This window comes from Mandrillus leucophaeus, unplaced genomic scaffold, assembly GCF_000951045.1.
Source record: "Mandrillus leucophaeus isolate KB7577 unplaced genomic scaffold, Mleu.le_1.0 Scaffold844, whole genome shotgun sequence".
NCBI lineage: Eukaryota > Metazoa > Chordata > Mammalia > Primates > Cercopithecidae > Mandrillus > Mandrillus leucophaeus.
Window position 1 is genome coordinate 266,139 of NW_012109186.1, and position 21,997 is coordinate 288,135.

A 21,997-nucleotide genomic window follows, 5' to 3' on the forward strand; every position below is an offset into this window, starting at 1 on the left:
TGAGATTACAGGTGTGAGCTACTGCGTCTGGCCTCTCAGTACCTCTTTTAAGATTTATAGCTCACCTAGGACTAGTATGATACAAAGGCAAAATGTGTCAATCCTTCTGTATGAGAATGGGTTGCAGAGGTAGACTGTGAGACCTGGATCAGCACTGACACTTACACTTAAAAAAATGGGTAGTTACAATTCCGGTGAAATCTTAAACTCTAATCTCTAGCAGAATCACAGAATGCAATCATTTCATATCAACCTTTTGTCCCGATAATATGGGTCACTGTAGTTAAGCTCTATCAATTATTTTATGATGACATTCACTATGCCAAGGTTTTTTACCTACCCATCATGGCCATTAGTATGTATGTTATAAGCCCTAACAGATGCAGGGCATATAACTGGCTCCTGGTAATCATTTGTTGAATAATTGATTCCCGGGGCCCTTAACAATAGTAGGTTGAGGTAAAAGACATTGCTAAAAGTTACTGAGGCCAGGCATGGTGGCCCAAACCTGTAATCCCAGCACTTTGGGAGGCCAAGGTGGGTGGACTGCTTGAGCCCAGGAGTTTGAGAACAGCCTAGGCAACAAAGTGAGACTCCATCTCTACAAAAAATACAAAAAAATTAGCCGGGTGTGGTGGTACATGCCTATAGTCCCAGCTACTCAAGAGGCTTAGGTGGGAAGATAGCTTAAGCCCCGAAGTCAAGGCTGCAGTGAGCCGTGATCATGCCACTGCACTCCAGCCTGGGCAACAGAGCGAGATTGTGTCTCAAAAAAAAAAAAAAAAAGTTAGTGAACATGCTGCAGTCATAGTTCCTAAGGAGTAGGTAGATGCTATACATGGTGCCAGAGAATGTTCAAATACTCCTGAATTCTATTTACTAGTTTGATCACCTAAGGTAATTAAAAAGTTGCTTTTACTCTGCTCACATCTGTTATATAAACCCTCATAAAATGCTAGCTATTTTGGCTGGGTGTGGTGGCTCACACCTGTAATCCCAGCATTTTGGAAGGCCGAGGCAGGCGGATCACCTGAGGTCAGGAGCTCAAGACCAGCCTGGCCAACATGGCGAAACCCCGTCTCTACTAAAAATACAAAAATAGGGCATGGTGGCATGCACCTGTAATCCCAGCAACTCGGGAGGTTGATGCAAGAGAATTGCTTGAACCTGGGAGGCAGAGGTTGCAGTGAGCCGAGATCACGCCATTGCACTCCAGCCTGGGCGACAGAGTGTCAACTGTCTCCAATAATAACAATAATAATAATAAAATGCTAGCTATTTTAGCTATCCATATTGTGTTAAATCTAAGCACAGAAATGGGCAGTTTCTCCTGTATCTTTGAGTCTTCATTCTGAAGGCTCCCATGTCATGTAAAACTATGATCAAACAAATTTATATGCCTTTTCTCCTAAAAAAAAAAAAAAGCTATTTTAAATTATAATATTTAATATTATACAGTCATGAGTCACTTAAATGATGGGAATATGTTCTGAAAAATGCTTTAGGCAATTTCATCATTGTGTGAACATCACAGAGTGTACTTACACAAAGCTAGATGCTCTTTGTATTTATATATATTTTTTCAGATGGAACACCAAATGTCCCAGCACCATTAATGAATATCTTTTCTCCTGCTTGATCTGCTATGCCAATATCAAATGCCTTATATGAGGTTTCTATATATGCTCCATTATAATCTTATGGGACCACCATCATCTATGTGGTCCATCGTTGATCGAAATGTTGTTATGACTGATATTATTATTGTCTTCAGTCAAATTTCTGGACTTGTTTATGTAAACAAAGTTATTATAGATTTAACTTAGAGATTTAAAGGTCAATGCATCACATTATGTAGATCAGTGTTCTCAAATTTTAATGTGCAAATGGATTGCCTGGAAAGCTCATTAAAATTAAAATGGAGAATTTGATTTACTGGGTCTGCAGTAGGGCCAGAGTCTGATTTCTAACAAGGTCCCAGGTGCTGCTGGTCTGTGAACCACACTTGTAAAAATGTAAGTCGCAAAAATATAAACCCAACTGAATAGAAAAAATTCTGTTTTTGAGTCCCATCTGAAAGTTTATGATGCCCTTGCTTACTGTAATGACAGATACCATATGTGAACATGAAAAATATTTCAGTTTTATACCATGTGATATAAGATAATTATATTTGGGTTCCTATATGTCAGAGGCATAGGAATATTACAATGTAAGTAACTTGTTTTGGTGATACTGATATAAACTAATTTATGTGGTGTTCATTATTGACAACATAATCCCTTATGCATATCAAAGTATTTTAATTTAATAGAAGCTCTGAGAAATAATCCAACATTATGAAGTAGTGAAATGTGAATCAATATAATTTCAAACACTGTCATTTTCAAAAATTTTAAAAAATGTAAGTGGGCCAGACACGGTGGCTCACGCCTGTAATCCCAGCACTCTGGGAGGCCAAGGCAGGCAGATCACCAGAGGTCAGGAGTTCGAGACCAGACTTACCAACACGGTGAAACCCTGTCTCTACTAAAAATACAAAAAAATCAGCTGGGCATGGTGTCGCGCACCTGTAACCCCAGCTACTTGGGAGACTGAGGCAGGAGAATCGCTTGAACCCGGGGCGCAGAGGTTGTAGTGAGCCAAGATCGCGCCATTGCACTTCAGCCTGGGTGACAGAGCAAGACTCTGTCTCAAAAAGAAGGAAAAAAAAAATTAAGTGGTGATAGGTAAAACAAAAATTTGCTGAAACTAATTTTAGTTATTTTTATGACTCCCTGATATAACTGCACTTATTTCCAACTTAAATTTTTCTTCTGGTTTCATAATTATTTCCTTTTGCAATTATGGATTTCCTATACTTTGTTCAGGCTTTTGGTACTAGAGTCTCTTTAACATTTTAGTGTTCTATATGAATTTTCTAATAGAGAACTATGTATCTCATTTTTAGAGCAAAAGAATCGAAAGGCCAGGCATGGTGGCTCACGCCTGTAATTCCAACACTTTGGGAGGCAGAGGCCAGTGGATCACGAGGTCAGGAGTTCGAGACCAGCCTGACCAAGATGGTGAAACCCCATCTCCACTAAAAATACAAAAATTAGCCAGGCATGGTGTCAGACACCTATAATCCCAGCTACTCAGGAGGCTGAGGCAGGAGAATTGTTTGAACCTGGGAGGCGGAGGTTGCAGTGAGCCGAGATCATGCCATTGCACTCTAGCCTGGACGACAGAACAAGATTCCGTCTCAAAAACAAAACAAAACAAAAAACAAAAAAAGAATCTAGTTTTTAAGATTAGATTCTAATCTAAAATCTATTTTTTTTTTAAAGACAGGGTCTTGTTCTGTCACCCAGGCTGGAGTACAGTGACATGATCACGGCTCACTGCAGCCTTGACTTCCAGGCTTAAGCGATCCTCCCATCTTAGCCTCCTGAGTAGCTGGGACTATAGGTGTGTGTCACCATGCCCAGCTGATTTTTGTATTTTTTGTAGGGACGGGGTTTCATCATGTTACGCAGGCTGGTCTCGAACTTCTGCGCTCAAGTGGTCTGCCTGCCTCAGCCTCCAAAAGTGCTAGGATTACAGGTGTGAGCCACCGTACCTGGCCAGATTCTGAGAAATTCAGATAGTAATGTAAAATGGCACAGCTACTTTGAAAAACAGTCTGGCAGTCCCTCAAAAAGTTTAGTTGCCATAGGACCCAGCAATTCCACTCCTAGGTATATACCCAGGAGAAATAAAAACATATGTTCATACAAAAATTTGAACTCAAATTGTTCATAGCAGTATTATACATAATAGGCAAGAGAGTGGAGACAATCCAAATTCCCATCAACTGGTGAATGAAGAAACAAAAATGTGATATATCCATACAATGGAATAACATTCAGCAATAAAAAGGAATGATGTTCTAATACATACTACAACATGGATGGACCTTGAAAACATTATGCTGAATAAAAGAATCCAGGCACAAAAGGACAAATGTTGTATGATTCCACTTAAATGAGGTACCTAGAATAGTCAAATTCAGAGACAGAAAGTAGAACAGTTGTTATCAGGAGCTTGGGGAGGGGAAGAAGAAATGGGCAATGACTGCTAATGGGCATGTGATTTCTTTTGGGAGTGATAAGTTCTAAAATTATATAGTGATGATGGCTGGAAAACTCTGTAAATATACTAACAACCACTGGGTTGTGTACCTTAAATGGGCAAATTTTATGGTACGTGAACTATGTGTCAATTTTTAAAAGTGAGAATTCTCACTCATAGGTGGGAATTGAACAATGAGAACACTTGGACACAGGAAGGGGAACATCACACACTGGGGCCTATCGTGGGGTACGGGGAGCGGGGAGGGATAGCATTAGGAGATATACCTAATGTAAATGATGAGTTAATGGGTGCAGCACACCAACATGGCACATGTATACATATGTAACAAACCTGTACACCGTGCACATGTACCCTAGAACTTAAAGTATAATTTAAAAAGTGAGAATTCTATAATTTCTACCATTTGTCATCAATACAAAAGTTAAGGACTAAAAATTAATAATGGTATACCTCTGAGTCCTCTCTCACTGACATTAATCTACCATAACAATTTAGACATGTGTTTAGTAAAATCTTTTACTCAGCTTCAGGGAGTCTAAAAAGGGAATATTACTATTTGATATCTTTCATTCTAATCAGGATAGCAAAGATTAATTATATTGTCTAGAAATTGGTTGTAAAACTTTTCAATTGTTATTTCAAGCAAAAAATTTCATCTGGGCATTTTCCAGTTTAATTCAAGGCTAGGTTCAATTCTGGTTCAAAAGAACAATTTCACATAATTAAATTCCATTGAATACACAGTTTTTGTTTCAATTCAAAGGTAAGAGCTGTCAGGAAATACGAAAACTTTGTGACGGCTCTGGAGTCAGTTTAATTTGAATGCCTAAATATAAAATTATAGTTAAAATCCTATTACTTATTTCAATTACTTTTGTTTTTAAAAGAGCACTGGTTTTCCCCATTATATAAATACATAGCTACATACATACATTCTTATTGTAAAAACAACTTATAAACCCAGGAAAGCACAATGGAAACAAAAATCACATTTATCCTACCACTCAAAGACAATCACTGTTAAAATTCTGGTTCATGTCCTACCAGGAATCTTATTCATATACATAAACAATATATACATGGTATAAATTCAGATACATTTCTTTATAAAATGTTGATCACAGTATATATATAGCTTTTCAGCTTTTTTTTTTCATTTGACAAAATATCTCAGACAGCTTCCTGTGGCATTAATTATCTTTAATGCCATAATGTTTTATGACTTCATAGCATGTCATCATGAGTTATTTATAGTTGTACCATGAGTTATTTATTGTTTCCAGTTTTTAAATATCATAAGCAATTATACAAACATCCTTATGCATCTTTGTATACACTGTTGGCTACCTCCATAGGACTTATTTGCAAAAGTGGAATTACAGTGCCTAAGAATCATCTCTCATTGATAAATGCCTAAAGCAGCGCAAAATGGAAGTAAAAGAACATTAGGGTAATCAAAGAAAAAATGATAATTACCTGACAAGGTAGCATCAAATCCCATGTCTTCTATTGCTCCTCTCAAGGTTTCTGGAGAGGTTAGTAAAGGATCATACTCAACAGTCCCATTGCTATTTGCAAGGGAGACTCGTATGGATTTTACACCTGGCTTTTTTGATATGACACCCTCAATAGACTGCACACAGGAATTACAAGTCATGCCATCAATGTTTATCACAGTTTCTTGTGTCAGAGGCTGGCTAACTACATTCAAATGAGTCTTCTGAAGAGATGAGCTGGAGGGAGAGTTTGAGGTACTCTCAACTTCACTTGCGATACTAACTCTATATTGCCCCGGTGATACAGCCTCTATTGCTTTTCTCAGGGATTCTGGAGTGACTGAGCTTGCATTATACTTCACAATGGCAGACCTATTCTCTAGAGAAACTACTATGCTGCTTACATATTGGAGTGCAGATAAAGTACTTTCAATATTTGACACACATGATTTACAATGCATGCCATCAATGATGAAAGTGGCTGTTGAATTATTGGTATATGATGGGCTCCTTTGCTGTGAACCTTCTGAGGATTTAACTGGTGTGTTCTTTAGACGTTCTACATCAATAGCTCCCAATTTGAGGTACTTGGGCTGCTTTTTGACAAATGCTGGAAAGCCCATAGCTTCAATCTGCTTTTTCATTTCTTCTACTGAGATAAGATGAGGTTGATAAACAATGGTAGCTTCTTGATTGTCCAGGGAGACTAGTTAATAAAAAGAAACATAATTAATTTAGCTATTCCTGGGCTACTTCAGAAAAAATCCTGTTTTCTAAATAACCACAAATAATTGTTTCTTTCTCATTCTTGTCATCATCTTTTCTTAATTTTTTTTCTTTTCAGAAAATGTTATTGGCATAGACTAGAAACAAGTAAGAGATAGGACCACTGTAGCTATGGTCTCCAAGTTTCTCCATGCCTGAGTAAAATATATTAGAGGTAAAGAGTACGCTAGTCATGTTGTGTTAAGAACCCTGAATTCCACGAATTGCCAACCCAGCTGCCTTTTCTTCAGTTCAAGGTTTATGTAACCTTTAATTATAATCATTACTTTCCTGACATTAATCCTGGGAATATGCTGTACCTCAATGATACAGCAAGCACTCTAGTCCCATGGATTCAAAACTCATGCTTAAGAAGAAAGGAAAAAGTTAAAAGATCAAAACAGACACCTAAGCCTTACAAAACAATCAAACAACACCAGACACATTACCTTTAATTCGCTGAACACCTTGCAGTTTCCCAATCTTTCCTTCAATGGTGCTAGTACATGAATGGCAGGTCATCCCTTCCACTTTCATCTTCAGCATGACTTCACCAGCTTGAGCCATACTATGATCTTCACAAGCTCCTGACTTTTTCTCCAGTGTTCCAGTATCTAAACTGAGATCTGGAACTAGCTCTTTTATCTGATTGGCATTCACTATAGAAGGGATTATTGTCACTGCTACAGCTCTTTGCTGAGGGTAAATTTTAATGTGTGTCACACCCTTGGTCTTGAGCAATGTGCTTTGGATATGGTCCCATGGCAAAGCCAGTGAAGCCGTAACAGTCAGAAACAAGGTGTCAGTTAAAACAGGGAGAGGGTCAGGATTATGGAGAACAGCATCAAAGCCCATGTCATCAATAGCTTCCTGTAGGGTCTTTGGAGTCTGTAGTTTAGGGTCATAAATAATAGTTGCATTTTTTTCTTCCAGTGATACCTTTTGGAAGGAAATTCCAAAAGTCAGTTTAATTAAATTCTATCACATAGGATTTAAAATATCAATCATCACACCACATTCAAGAAGAGTGAGACAACTCAGTCTAATGGAGTTTCCCTATTAGTTTTCATTTTTACTCTTCTTGTTAGAAAGAAACATAAAATGTCTTGTGTACCTACAAGAATGGTAAAGTTATATATGCAGACATATGTGACTATGGTACCTATCAGGCATTTGAAACATGTATACTGACAAACACACCCTAGAATTTCACAACAGAGTACAAACTACTCTTTCCTTCCACCTCCTTTCATAAATTACTCCAACACTTCAAACTCTACCAACTGAAAAGGTTATACATGAAACAGGATCAGCTCCAGAAAAACAAAAGGTAATATGAAGTTTAATCTTTTAAAATGTTCAATTTCCTAAAAATATGTATAACTATTATATATCATTTTTAAAAAATAAAAATAATGTTCAATTAGGATAACTTTGTTGGCAAGAAAAAGTATAAACATGCCAGTTTATGAGTGAAGGCAGTATTCATAGGATTTTATAGCATATACTCCTATATCCCCCTAAGTCACTAGAGCATACTATTAATTTTGTTCAAAATAAGAACATCTTTATTGTTTTGCCCAATTAGATGATAAAACAATTATTATATTCTTAAAGCTTAGTTACTGCATATAATTTAACTACTGTCATGACTGCATCTCTTTGGCTGACATCTTACAAAGATTCATGATGAAGATACATACACACACACACACACAGACACACACACAAATACCCGGTTGGGAGTCAAAACATTTAAATTCCAGCATCAATTCTCTACTTATTAGCTAACCACACTTATTAGTTCTACCATCTGAAAAATGAGAAAATATGTCCTATTATCTTCCAGGGCTATTATAAGGATCATATGAGTAAATAGATAGGAAAGTTCTTTGTAACAGCAGTGAATTTATAAAATTAAACATTGAGCAACTACTATTTATTGAGCACTTATTATGTGTGTCAGGAACTGGGATTCTCAGGATACAAAGCTGAACATGTCACAGGAACAATAGGACAGAGAATACAGAAAAGGGATACCCATTCATCCCTGGGAATAGGGGTCAGAAAAGTCTTCTTAGGAGAGATAATACCTGAGTGTTAAAGGACAAACAGGAATCAGCAAGGATATATGAGGCAGGGAATTTCAGACGAATGGAAACAAAAAAGTAGAGAAAGGTAAGAGGCTTGAGAATTCAGCAACTGCTCTATTATGGGGTTCTATATGCCAATTATGGTTGTGATTTATCCTATAGGTAATAGAAAGCCATGGAAAAGTTAAGCAGAGAATTATGTGATTAGATTTTCATTTTAGAGAACGATCATTCTGGAGGCAATGTGGAAGATGACAGTGGAATAGGGTGGAGTGATACAGGAGGGAGGACTATCAGCTAGGAGGCTACTGCAACAGTAGTGCAATAGAGGGTCTGAATTAAGACATGAATATTGGGGACAAAGAGAAAAGAGGCAGCTCCAAGATATATTTAGGAGGATAGGGCCTCCTAACAAGATGTATAGGGTAAAGGAGGTAACTTGAATGACTTAAAGGTATCTGGTTTGGGCCAGTGGATAGATAGATGGTGGTGCTATTAACTGATATCAGAAAGAGAGGAGGAAATCAGGAAGAAATTAAGAAGTTAAAGTGGAGGGAAAGGAGAGATGATAAATTCAGTGCTGGACCTATTGATTTTTGAGATGGCAGTAGGATATTAATATTCAAAAAGCAGTTAAATATGGGTGTTATTAATTTCTAGTGAAAAGCCTTGCTCTATAAAATAAAAACTCAAAGATATAAGTAATTCAGCATAGAAAATATCTCTTAAAATTGTCTACAATAGTTAGTTAAATCTTTCACTTATTTTAATGAACATATTTTTATTTCTTCCTTTAGCTTGATAATTGATGACTGTGTATTTGGGTGAAAATGTAAAATGTACCCATGGCATGGAAAGTTTCTAAGACTCTGATAATTCTACTTGGCTAGTTGGTTCTTAGGGATGGAGGAAATCACTAGCATAAATGATCCAAAACAGAAGTGGAGAAATAATTTATATTTGGTTTTGGATTATACTATATAACATTTTCCATGAAAAAAAAAACGCAGAATAGTCAAACCACGTATAGTTGAGACATATACTACTGAAAGAGATGCAATATAACAGTAGCCACCATCAAATGAAGGCTTTTGTGTCATTGTGTTTTTAGAGGGCCTCTTTTAAACTTTAATTTCACTCTCCTGAGGTGATTTTAGGATTAAGAAAATGACTGTAAATAATTTAAACTTTCTGACTAAAGGGGAAGATGGAGAACAGAACATTGGTTTCCAGGGGTTAGAGGTAGGGAAAATGGTAGCAAGAGGGAGTTTTTTAGGGGTAACAGGGCTGCACTATGTCCTGATTGTGTTGGTGTTAAACAAATCTATACATGTGTTAACATTCACAAAACTAAAACAAAAAATTCATAGAACTATATACCCAAAAAAATCTATTTTACCAGATGATTATTTTTTAAACAAAAAAAATTATTAAATAAGATTAAAAATTCAGTTCCTCGGTTGCACTAGCCAAATTTCAAGTGCTCATTGGACAATGTGGTTAGCCCTACCAGACAGGGCGGATACACAGTATTTCCATCATCACAGACCATTCTTGGATGGTATTGCTCTAGGTACTACTATACTTTTTCTGATAAAGTACCAAGGTAAAGGATTCTTGCCCTTCAAATACGTTGTATCTGGCACATCTTAAACAAGACCTGGTTCCCCTGTACCCACCCGCTCCCCAAAAATATCAATTTACCAACATAGCCAGTCGGAAATTGTTCTCATTTTAAAAGCAAAAATCACTTTGTCAGGCCGGGTGGCACACGCCTGTAATCCTAGCACTTAGGGATGCCAAGGTAGTTGGGCAGATAGCTTGAGCTCAGGAATTCCAGACCAGTCTGGGCAACATGGTGGAACCCTGTCTCTACAAAAAGTACAAAAATTACCCTGGCATGGTGGCACACTCCTGTAGTCCTAGCTACTCAAGGGGCTGAGGTGGGAGGATTGCCTGAGGCCGAACGTCAAGGCTGCAGTGAGCCAAAATCGTGCCACTGCACTCCGGCCTGGGTGACAGAGTGTGGCTCTGTCTCAAAAAAAAAAAAAAAAAAAAAATCACTTTGTCACTGGATGGTTTGCTATACTTTCTAACTGCTTTAGCCTATCTTTTATTTATAAAAGGCATAAGAAAACTATGCATAAAATTCTATACAAAAGAGAAGTCAGAGTACCCTATGCTATTTGCACACTGCAGATGAGAAAACACTTCCTTTAGTAAATTCTATTTCTGTTTTAAAAACTGACCAACCACACTCAACACAAACAAAAGTATCCGTCTTCAGGGTTAACAGCACTCAACTTTTCCTCTGAATGTTAGATAGCAAAGAGACTTTTCAAACCTAAGGTCTCAAAGGAAACAAATTCACAGTACAGCTCTGGGTGCTAAATCTTTGGGCAGGAAGTCAAAATGGTACTTATAGGCCAGGCACGGTGGCTCACACCTGTAATCCCAGCACTTTGGGAGGCTGAGGCGGGTGGATCACTTGAGATCACAGTTTGAGGCCAGCCTGGCCAACGCAGGGAAACTCATCTCTTCCAAAAATACAAAAATTAGCTGGGCGTGGTGGCGCATGCCTGTAATCCCAGCTACTCGAGAGGCTGGGCCAGGAGAATCACTTGAACCCGGGAGGCGGAGGTTGCAGTGAGCCAAGATTGCGCCACTGCACTGCAGGCTTGGCGGCAAAGCAAGACTTCGTTTCAAAAAAAAAAAAAAAAAAAAAAAAGGTACTTACGTATTCAACAAATATTTAGTACGTATTCAACAAATATTTACTAAATGCTCATTATGTGCCCGGCAGTATGCTAGCTGCTAGAGATACAATGGTGAGCATTTCCAGGCAAACTCCATACAGCTGGAAAGTGCTGGCGGCAGTCTGATTCTGGGTCTGTGCTACTCTCCTTTCATACGTCCTCTAACCCCAACCCCTGCTCCAAAAATAATCTCCCTTCCCTGCCCTATCCCACCTTCCTCATTCCCCACATTGCTCCAATATTTCAACAGCTTGTCTTTTTCTCATAATCTTTTTTAGGAACCAAGGCTGTTATTTTTATTTTCAGAGGAACTATTTTTCCATTACATCAATCGTTCCTCTGGGCCAGAGTGGTGACTCATGCCTGTAATCCCAGCACTTTGGGAGGCCAAGGTGGGTGGATCACTTGAGACCAGGAGTTCAAGACCAGCCTGGCCAACATGGTGAAACCCCATCTCTACTAAAAATATAGAAATTATCTGGGCATGGTGGTGGGCGCCTGTAATCCCAGCTACTCAAGAGGCTGAGGCACAAGAATCGCTTGAACCCGGAGGCGGAGGTCGCGCCACTGCACTCCAGCCTGGGCAAGAGAGTAAAACTCTGTCTCAGGAAAAAAAAAAAAAAAAAAAAAAAAGTTCCTCTGAAAATAAATGTAACAGCCTACAAATTATAAATATAGCTTATAGGAAAGACTGACGATGGAGGACTATTCTCTGTTATTTTGATGAAGGCAGTAGTGCGAGAGAAAAAAGTAAAATATACCAAACGTACTGTGTGGCCTTCATAGTATTAATGGTGGTGTAGAGTGCTGTCACAGGGATTGTAAAGATCCTTTATTTTAATCTTTGTGGTGTTCTGTGTCTCTTGAAATGTCAAACATGAAATTCAGGCACAGTATACTTTATTTGCATATGATTTCTGTATAATTTGCATAAACCCACAAAGACTGCATCTTCTATTCTTAGGCAATATGAAAGCTAGAACCTTAAACAAATCACCCTACCTCTGAGGGCTTCAGTTTCCTGAGACTAGATAAAATAATCTTTTCAGTTCTAACTTTCTATAAAAACTAAAAAACTATGTTACTACCACTTCTTAGGTTGTCATCAGTACATGTTTTCTCTTCTGTATTCTTTCTTATTTGATAAGGAAAGGTGCTATAATCTGAAAGTGTCCCTCAAAAATTCATATGTTGAAATCCGAATTCCCAAGGTGATAATATTGGTGGGGGGGCCTCTGGGAGGTGATTAGATAATGAAGACAGAGCCCTCAAGACTGGGATTTGTGCCCTAATAAAAAAGGTCCGAGAGAGCTACCCTGTCCCTTCCACCATGTGAGGACACAGGGAGAAGGTGTGCCATACATGAACCAGGAAGTCAATCCTCACCAGACACCAAATTTGCCAGCACCTTGATTTTGGACTTCCCAGCTTCCAGAATTGTGAGAAACACATTTCTGTTGTTTATAAGCCACCCACTTTATGGTATTTTCTTATAGGAGCCTGAACAGAATAAGACAAAGGTGATCCAGGTTCCTATATGAAGGCCAGGAAATTGAATAAATTGCCCAAGGAACCCAACAAGAAAATGAAAGAGCTAGGGTTCAAATGCAGGTGTATGTAACTCCAAAATCTACACTCTTTCCATCTATAAATGATTAGGCTAGATAATCTACAATTTCCTTGGAAAACTAAAATTCTATGTCTATGTTTGAGCAATGTATGGCTTATAAATAATCTGAACAGTATACAATATTTCTAGTGGTTGAACCAAATTTTAGTTGTTTTTTCCCCTCACATTTCACATATTCTCCCATGCTAGTTTAAATTTGAAATGGTTTTAAAACATATTTGAGTTTTTAACAGAACTGACAATCAGAACATTCTAATATTTCTACATTTTTAAAAGTCACTATGGGAAAATAACTTAGCTCAAGTTTTAGCACATTGAAATTCCTTTTAATCCCCCAGGAATCAATTTATACACGATCATAATAAATTCAGGTTAGCATGCTGCTCAGTGTGGGAGTCTTCAGATAGTTTAAAGCTTACTTTCTTACACTTTCATATAACAACTCAACATAAAGGTAATAAGAGATTTTTCACAGCTTGAAAGGATTGTTATTTTATAGATGTGGAGACTGAAATCAGAAAAGTGAGATGATTAATCAATTATCCTGAATGTCTAATATGTTTGATTCACCACCCATAATATACTTTTGAATCAACTAAAAACTATTTATAATAAACAAAACGATCCTCATTTATAATACATACAGTCTCAATACAAATTACATTATGGTTTGTTGAAAAATAAAATGTGTTTACATTAATAGGGCAACACTCTATTTGATATTTCAATATAGAATATTGAAAATTAAAATATCATAAGAGGAAGCCATCAAGCTCCATTAACATTTATCCTATTTGAGTAACTTAAATAAAGGTTACCACTTTAAAACTTTTAAATCAGATTATAAACTAGAAAAAGACAATTCTTAAAAACTAAATAATAGTTCAAAATCAATCTAAAACTTCAAAAATCAAATATTTTAAGATGAAAAAGATGCAGATTCTGTTAGTTTTTATTACGTTGTAGCATTGCTTTTCACGAACTAAACTATCTTTAAACTGAGTACTTTGTCAGAATTCTCATTTCTAATATATTCTCATTCTCTCTCTCTCGCTTTCTTTCTCTCTCTTTTTAAAAGACAGGGTCTTGCTATGTTGCCTAGGCTGTTCTCAAACTCCTGTTCTCAAGCAATCCTCCCACCTTGGCCTCCCAAAATACTGGGATTACAGCATGAACCACTATGCCTGGCCATTTCTAATGTATTTTCACTTTGCTTCAAAAATTATACAACAAATGTATGATTGTTTGCTATAAAAATATAAATACAAAAATATACAAAAGAAATAGTGAAAGTCCCTCTTTACACCATTCCTTCACTGCTAATTTTTTTATCTTGGATTTGACCTTCCCCTGATCCTCAGAATAGAGTTCAACTAAATCAGAAACCTAATCCTCTTTGAAGCTGATTCTACATCTTCATAGATAAATGATTATTACCTACTAATGTATAATAAAAAAATGCCTATGTTACCCTAATATAGTATTGGTGACAGAGCACCAGTTTGAAAAACAGAATATTCAATGCACTGTCATTTGCCATAGAAAAAGCTAAGAAGCCAAAAAAAGAGTCCCACATAGAAAGAAAAAATATTAGATGGGTCTCTATATATTGATGTGGAACAATATCTAAGATATATTTGCTAATTTAAAAAAAAAGCAAGGTGCAGAATGATGTGCATAGTATGCTTCCATTTTTAGAAAAAGTGGACACACACACATCAAGTATATATACTGATGTACATGTAAACAGTTTTGGCCAGGCACGGTGGTTCACGCCTGTAATCCCAGCACTTTGGGAGGCTGAGGCAGGCGGATCACCTGAGGTCAGGAGTTCGAGACCAGCCTGGTCAACATGGCACAAAACCCGTCTCTACTAAAAGTACAAAAATTAGCCAGGCATGGTGGCAGGCACCTGTAATCCCAGCTACTCAGGAGGCTGAGGCAGGACAATCACTTGAACCTGGGTGGCAGAGGTTGCAGTGAGCCGAGATCGCACCACTGCACTCCAGCCTGGGCGACAAGAGCGAGAGACTCCATCTCAAAAAATTAAAAAAAAAAAATTTTTATATTAATAGTCTTTCTGGAAGGATACATATACATAGGACAACTGGTTTTCCTTGGGAGAGGAATTTTACTCTGTATATGTGTTACTTTTTCAATAATAAAAACACCAATTAATTGTAAGGGGAGTAACAAATGTATTTATTGATCCAAAGGAGGAATTTAGTAACTGCTAGCATTTATGTAGTCATTTTCATTTTATTTTATTTATTTATTTATTTATTTATTTATTTATTTATTTATTGAGTTGGAGTCTTGCTCTGTTGCCCAGGCTGGAGTGCAGTGGCATGATCTCAGCTCACTGCAACCTCTGCCTCCAGGGTTCCAGCGATTACCCTGCCTTGGCCTCCTGAGTAGCTGGGATTACAGGCGCATGACACCACGCCCGGCTAAAGTTTTGTATTTTAAGTAGAGATGGGGTTTCAACATGTTGGTCAGGCTGGTCTCGAACTCCTGACCTCGTGATCCGTGATGTGGTCATTTTTCTAAAGGATAGTCTATATTAAGAGAATGGACTATAGCCTTTATCTAATCAAAGGGGAAAAGCACTTAAAAAGTTAGCATTGTAAGTTTCAGGGACAAACTAATTTCTTAATAAAGCATTAACCTTTGGAATCATTCAGTACTTATATCTTATTAAATTTGTTTTTACATTTCTACTTTCAAAAAGGCCAAACAACCCCAGAGAAAGATCTTCACATTATCTGCCTATTTTACTTTTCCTTTGAACAGACTACCGGGGTGATTAAATTAAACTTCAGGTTAATCCCTTTAAAGTCTACAGTCTTAACACTGGCAGGACAAACAAGAAGATTACATTTATGTACTGTATAACTTAGGACATAATTTCCAAAATGTATTTAAATTCTAAAGTTGCAAAGGCAAACAGTCATATTCTATTTATTCCAAAATTAGAGATTTCCTGACTATTCACTCTCTTTGAATTCTGTTAATTAAAGCTCTAATCTGTTCTGCTGTTGCATTTTCCAATAAAACAACTTACTCAATTTAATATCACAATTATATTACTTCATTCCAAACACTACCAAGAGCTCCTTGACTTAGTTGAAACACTCTTCTCTCCAAATCTGGTTTCTAAATGAACTGCATCTCAGGCTTAATTATAATCCTAGAAGTTATGATACAGAAATATTATTTTTTGTGTACATTTCTTTTTTAACTTTTATTTTAAGTTCAGGGGTACATGTGCAGGTTTGTGATATAGGTAAACTTGTATCATAGAGGTTTGTTGTACAGATTATTCTGTCACCCAGGTATTAAGCCTGGTTCCCATTAATTATTTGCAGAAATTTTAAGCTTTAACATTCTTTAAAAAGTAATCAATATTTATGTATGATCATGTTGAACTACATTCTGACTATAAATTATGTTTGGGCAAAGACAGTTTTCTATATGATGTCTAGAAAGAGAGGAATTCACACTTTGTGGTGTCTGAAACTTAAACAATTTGAAGGGCCTTCTTTAAAAAAAAGAATACAAAACCATAAACAACAAAATTTTGTACCAAAGAAAATATTCCGAGCGCATAACAAAAATCATAAGTTATATGGCCGGGTGCAGTGGTTCACACCTGTAATCCCAGCACTCCGGAAGGCGGAGGGGGGCGGATCATCTGAGTTTGAGACTAGCCTGGCCAACATGGTGAAACCCCGTCTCTACTAAAAATACAAAAATTAGCCAGGCATGGTGCCGCGTGCCTGTAATGCCAGCTACTCAGGAGGCTGAGACAGGAGAATTGCTTGAACCCAGGAGGGCGAAGGTTGCAGTGAGCCGAGATCGCACCATCGCATTCCAGTCCAGACGACAGAGCAAGACTCTGTCTCAAAAAAAAAAAAAAAAAAATTTAAATCACGAGTTATAAGTTTTTAAAGCTAACAAATATCATAAAAATCCATAACAAAGACATTTTTATTAATAATGCCTGATATACCTCTCTGATACTTTCTTTTCCTATATTTTTGGCTGTATATTCTTTAGTGCTTCATTTGACGACTTTATAAAATCACTTGTATATAAAGAAAATAAAAATAGTTAAATATTTTCTCTAGATAAAATTTTTTTAAATTAATGATAGTTTAGAAATGTTCCTTTCAACATAACAACTAGGCATTGATAAATTTTTAGAGCTGCTGTCAAATTTGAGAAAAGAGTTTCCTTCATATATGAGCTGTAAGATTTCAGGGCATTTCAAATTTACTTGTGAAGTGACTAATCTTACATATTCTTTGAACTGGTAACATTCATTTACCAGTTTTACACTGAGCCCCACACCTTCATGTCATGATGCTTAGTGAGTTGGCACCATGAGTAGTAGGGGTGTTCCAAGAAGCCATCCCTATATCAGAATTCCTTGCAAAAACTCCACTATACACGGAAGTGACAAAGAATCACCTATATAGTCAAATAGCCTACTAACCCCGAACTCAACATATCCCCAACTCAACCTCCCCTTAGTCACATCCCCAAAATGCTCATGGCCACTCCAATATCATGCTAACACAAAGGGGAGGTCTAACAGAAGAGTCATCGAAGTAGAAATGGACAATGGTCTTGAAGGGCTGTGGTTAAATTTTTTTTACTTTTTCAAATTGTACAAAAACACATGACCATGTAAACACACTGTTGATACTCCTTCTAGAGTCTTAGAAGGTCAATGCAAATGAGGAGCTCTGAAACTTAAGCTTCATTAACTTCACAGGAAATCTGTCTCTGGCCCTCGAAGACTTCACACTTAGTAAAATATTTTTTAAAAAAAGAAAAAAAAAGAATAAAGGTTACTAACATAAGGGCTTTTGACTGAAAGAAGAGAGGCAGAGTTGAAAAAGGCAGAATAAGTGTATTTTCTTTTATTTTTAGCAATGAAATTATGAATGTGCCCTGGAAAGTAGTCTTGAGTATCTGTCACCAGGATTTGTATAAATCACTGTTGACAACACAAAGTGCTTTCATTATTATATTGCTGCTATTCTTCATTTTCAATGTAATCAAAATTCAATTGCATTTGTTTGACCTTAAACAGATCTTATTAAGCAGTGGTGAACTTTGGGAAGATGCAGTGGAAATAGTCATCTTATATATGACTGTGATGCAAACAGGCTGTTTTGGGAAGCAAGAATGTATTTGCAAATATCAAAGCAGAATCTAGTTTTATAGTTATGCATGGATATGTTGGCAGAGACAAATATTCACCTACAATAGTTTACTAGACAGAGAGTTGAGGGTTTTGGAAAATACTTTAGCTGTCAGTAGACAATAAGTACCTAAGTCACTTGGCAAAAAATTACATGAACTAGTTTCCAAATGGTTAAAACAGCTTTACTGCAATTAGCAGACACTACTATATAATTAGTAAGGTTCAGCTTCTGTTCTGGCCCTCAACACCAGCCCCACCTTAGATCAAGTGGAGGAGGTTTAATTAGTTTCATTTGAGGATAAATCAAATGCATGTGTCATACTTATTACTCATTGAAATCAAGCGACTCATTTTTAAAGCGTTAGCACTGAGGTTGCAGAGCTACTTTTGCTATTCTCTTTCCTAATCAACAAACTGCAAAATATGCCTTTAACTTTTGTATAGATATGATTAGGGGAAAATATTTTTATATAAATTTGAATATTTTGAAGATAAATACATAAAATAATTACCTGTCATCTCTCAGCTTTTCCAACTTGGCTCTTTCCCCAAAGATCATTAAAGGCAACTGTATCCCTGTTCGGGGATGTTGCTGGGAAGAAGCAATGTGGGAGCCTCTAAGACTGGAGTTATGCCACGGTAGATGGTGAATACAAAACAAAAAACAAAACAAAACAAAAAAACTCTACCTTTGGAGCATGTGAAAATGGAAAGTTCCTATCTAAGTATTCACATGGATGTCAACAGTACAGAAAACTTAGGAGAAGGAATACATACTATGCAAATAAAACTTTTCTAGCCACAGCTATCAACATAGTCTTAGCTAATCAGAGTGTAGAGTCAAGAAGTGAGAAATACTGCATTTTCCCTCACACAAATAGTAATGTGGATCCAAAGTTTACTCTCTGGCCAAGATGAATATAAAACTTAGACATGGAAAAAATCACCTACAGTTTCAGATTAGGAAGAGAAGAATTGTCCACATATTAGCACCACACTTCATAGGACTCTTGAATTAAGGAAATGTATCAGACTTCATAGAGAGTAATGATGGGCTAATCAGCCAATTTTGGGTAATAAAAACAAGGCAAACTGAAACCAATCTACTCAAGATCTTATGAGAAATCAGAATTTTAGATAAGAATACTGCAGAAATAAAGTATAAATTCTGTATTTCACTAAAGAGCCAAGACTATTTTGAAATCTCTGAAAAATAAATGGTAAAAATTAATGTTTGGATCAAGAATAGTTAAAAAGTAGAGCTGTCACAAGTATCTGATCTGGAGACACAAAATATTGTAGTTCCAATGTAATCATTCATGCCCTTAAAAATATAATGAGCTTCTGATAATTAGAAAGAATCCATCATGTCCCTAATTTTGAATTTTGTGCTAAATCTGATGTCCAGTTGGACAAAGATTTCATTATAATGTAAACATCTGCTCCTGGTAGTATGTCAAAAAAATGTATTGCATGTGAATCTCAACTAGTCATAGGAAAACCATTCTGGTATTGATGCAAGCTGATCAAATTCCAAAGGGGCATTAACTTCCCGCTATTACTGTAATGAACATTGCATAAAAGCAAAATTACAGAGAACCTCCAGCAAATAGAATTACCACCAATATAAAGTTGTTTTAATGATAAAATAACATTAAAATGATAAGTATATTACACAAATGAGAATACAACTCAGCTAAAATGACACATCCAATACTGACTCATTAAGGCCTGGCAGTAAAAATAAACATGTTTAAGAGTAAGTAATTCAGGCCGGGTGTGGTGGCTCATGCCTGTATTGTGGTGGCTCATGCCTGTAATCCCAACACTGTGGGAGGTCGAGGCGGGAGGATCACCTGAGGTCAGGAGTTCCAGGCCAGCCTGGCCAACATGGTGAAACCCCATTTCTACTAAAAATACAAAAAATTACCCAGGAATGGTGACGTGCACCTGTAGTCCCAGCTACTTGGGAGGCTGAGGCACAAGAATGGCTTGAACCCAGGAGCCAGAGGTTACAGTGAGCTGAGATGGTACCACTGCACTCCAGCCTGGGCGATAGAGTGAGATTCTGTCTTTAAAAAAAAAAAAAAAAAAGTAAGCATAATATTTAAGCAAAAGCTTCTGTATGTTATTGTCAATACAGTAGGAATCCTCAAGCTTTTGGCATGAGATACTGTTAATTCTTTGGATCCTGAGATACAAGTTGGAGAGAAATAGGAAAAAAATATGTTCAAAAACAAACTAAATAAAGCATGGGAAAGAGTACTGAAATTATATATACTACAATTAGGGCTGAGAATTGTGAAGAGTGACAAGGGAAAGGGGCGGGTAGGGGTGGTGGCAGGGGGTGGCCGAAAGGCTTAGAAATGGCAACTGGTATGGAGATATACTACGAAGTTCCAATCTACTAGTCAGAGACATCTACCTTAACAGAATACAACAGGCAGGAAGGCCTAGACCAACTCTTAGGACCATCCGCAAAACACATTATTAACTTCAACTGATAAGAATGGCATGCAAATAAATAGCAAGGATTTTTCTAGGTGATGGGTATAGGGTAGATCCTTGTACTATTAATAGTTTCTCCACCTTTGTGTATGTTTGAAATTTTTAATGAAAAGTAAGTCTTCTTTGACCAAGTGAGGCTTATCCTGGGAATGCATGGCTGGTTCAACATTTGAAAATCAATCAGTGTAATTCACCATCTTAACAGACTAAAGGAGAAAAATCATATGATCATCTCTATACACAGAAAAAGCACTTGACAAAATTCAACATCCATTCATGATGTTTAAAAAAAACCTCAGCAAACTAGTAATAGAAATAACTTCATTAATCTGACAAATAGCATCTACAAAACTCTACAACTAACACAATGCTAACAGTAAATGACTGAATGTTTCCCCCCACCATCATTCACTCTCACCACTCCTAATCAAAATTGTAATGAAGGTTTGATAATACAAGGGAAAAAATAAAAGATATACAGACTACAAAGGAAGAAAAAAAACTATGTGACCAGGCGCGGTGGCTCACACCTGCAATCACAGCACTTTAAGAGGCCGAGGTGGACAGATCACTCAAGGCCAGGAGTTCAAGGCCACCCTGGCCAACACGGCGAAACCCCAACTCTACTAAAAATACAAAAATTAGCCCAGTGTGGTGGCATGTGCCTGTAGTCCCAGCTACTTGGGTGGCTGAGGCATGAGAATCACTTGAACCCAGGAGGTGGAGGTTGCAGTGAGCCAACATTGTGCCACTGTACTCCAGCCTGGGTCACAGAGTGAGACTCTATCTTAAAACAAACAAACAAACAAACAACAACAAGAAAAACTATTTATATACCTTGATGACATAATTACATAGAAAATCCCAAGAAATCTACAAAAAAGCTAGTAGGTTTGATAAGTCAGTTTAGCTAGGTTCCAGGATACAAAGTCAACATACAAAAACCTCATAATGAACAACTGAAATTAAACTTAAATTTAAAATTGTAAAAACAGTACCATGTATAACAGCATTCAAAAACATAAAGTACTTAAAAATAAATCTAACAAAATATGTACAGAAACTGCATCCTGAAAACTACAGATTGCTGATAAAAGAAATCAAAGAATACCAACATAAATAGACATATACTATGTGCATGGATTGGAAAACTCAATATTGTTAAGATGTTACTTCTGTCCAAATGGATCTGTAGAATAAACACAATCTCAATGAAAATCCCAGCAGATATTTTTATAGAAACTTACAAACTTTAGAATCCATACAAGATTCTAAAATTTATATAAGATTTAGAATCCATATAAGATTCTAAAATTTATATGGAAAGGAAAAGGGCCTAGACTAACCAAAACAATTTTGAAAAAGAAGAAAGAGTTAAGGAATCACAGTATCTGATTTTAATGCTTATTTTAATACTT

At 36.8% G+C, this 21,997-nt stretch overlaps 1 protein-coding gene across 3 annotated transcripts in view; it reads right to left on the minus strand.

The window, feature by feature from the left end:
• Positions 1–21,997, minus strand: part of ATP7A (ATPase, Cu++ transporting, alpha polypeptide) — a 156,721-nt gene that overhangs the window by 66,291 nt on the left and 68,433 nt on the right. For all 3 annotated transcript variants that reach the window (XM_011968458.1, XM_011968459.1, XM_011968457.1), the window contains 2 exons: positions 6,827–7,316; positions 5,593–6,318 (listed from right to left, as the gene is read on the minus strand). In XM_011968458.1, coding sequence (XP_011823848.1) covers positions 5,593–6,318; positions 6,827–7,316 — 1,216 coding nt within the window. The remainder of the gene's footprint in view (positions 1–5,592; positions 6,319–6,826; positions 7,317–21,997) is intronic.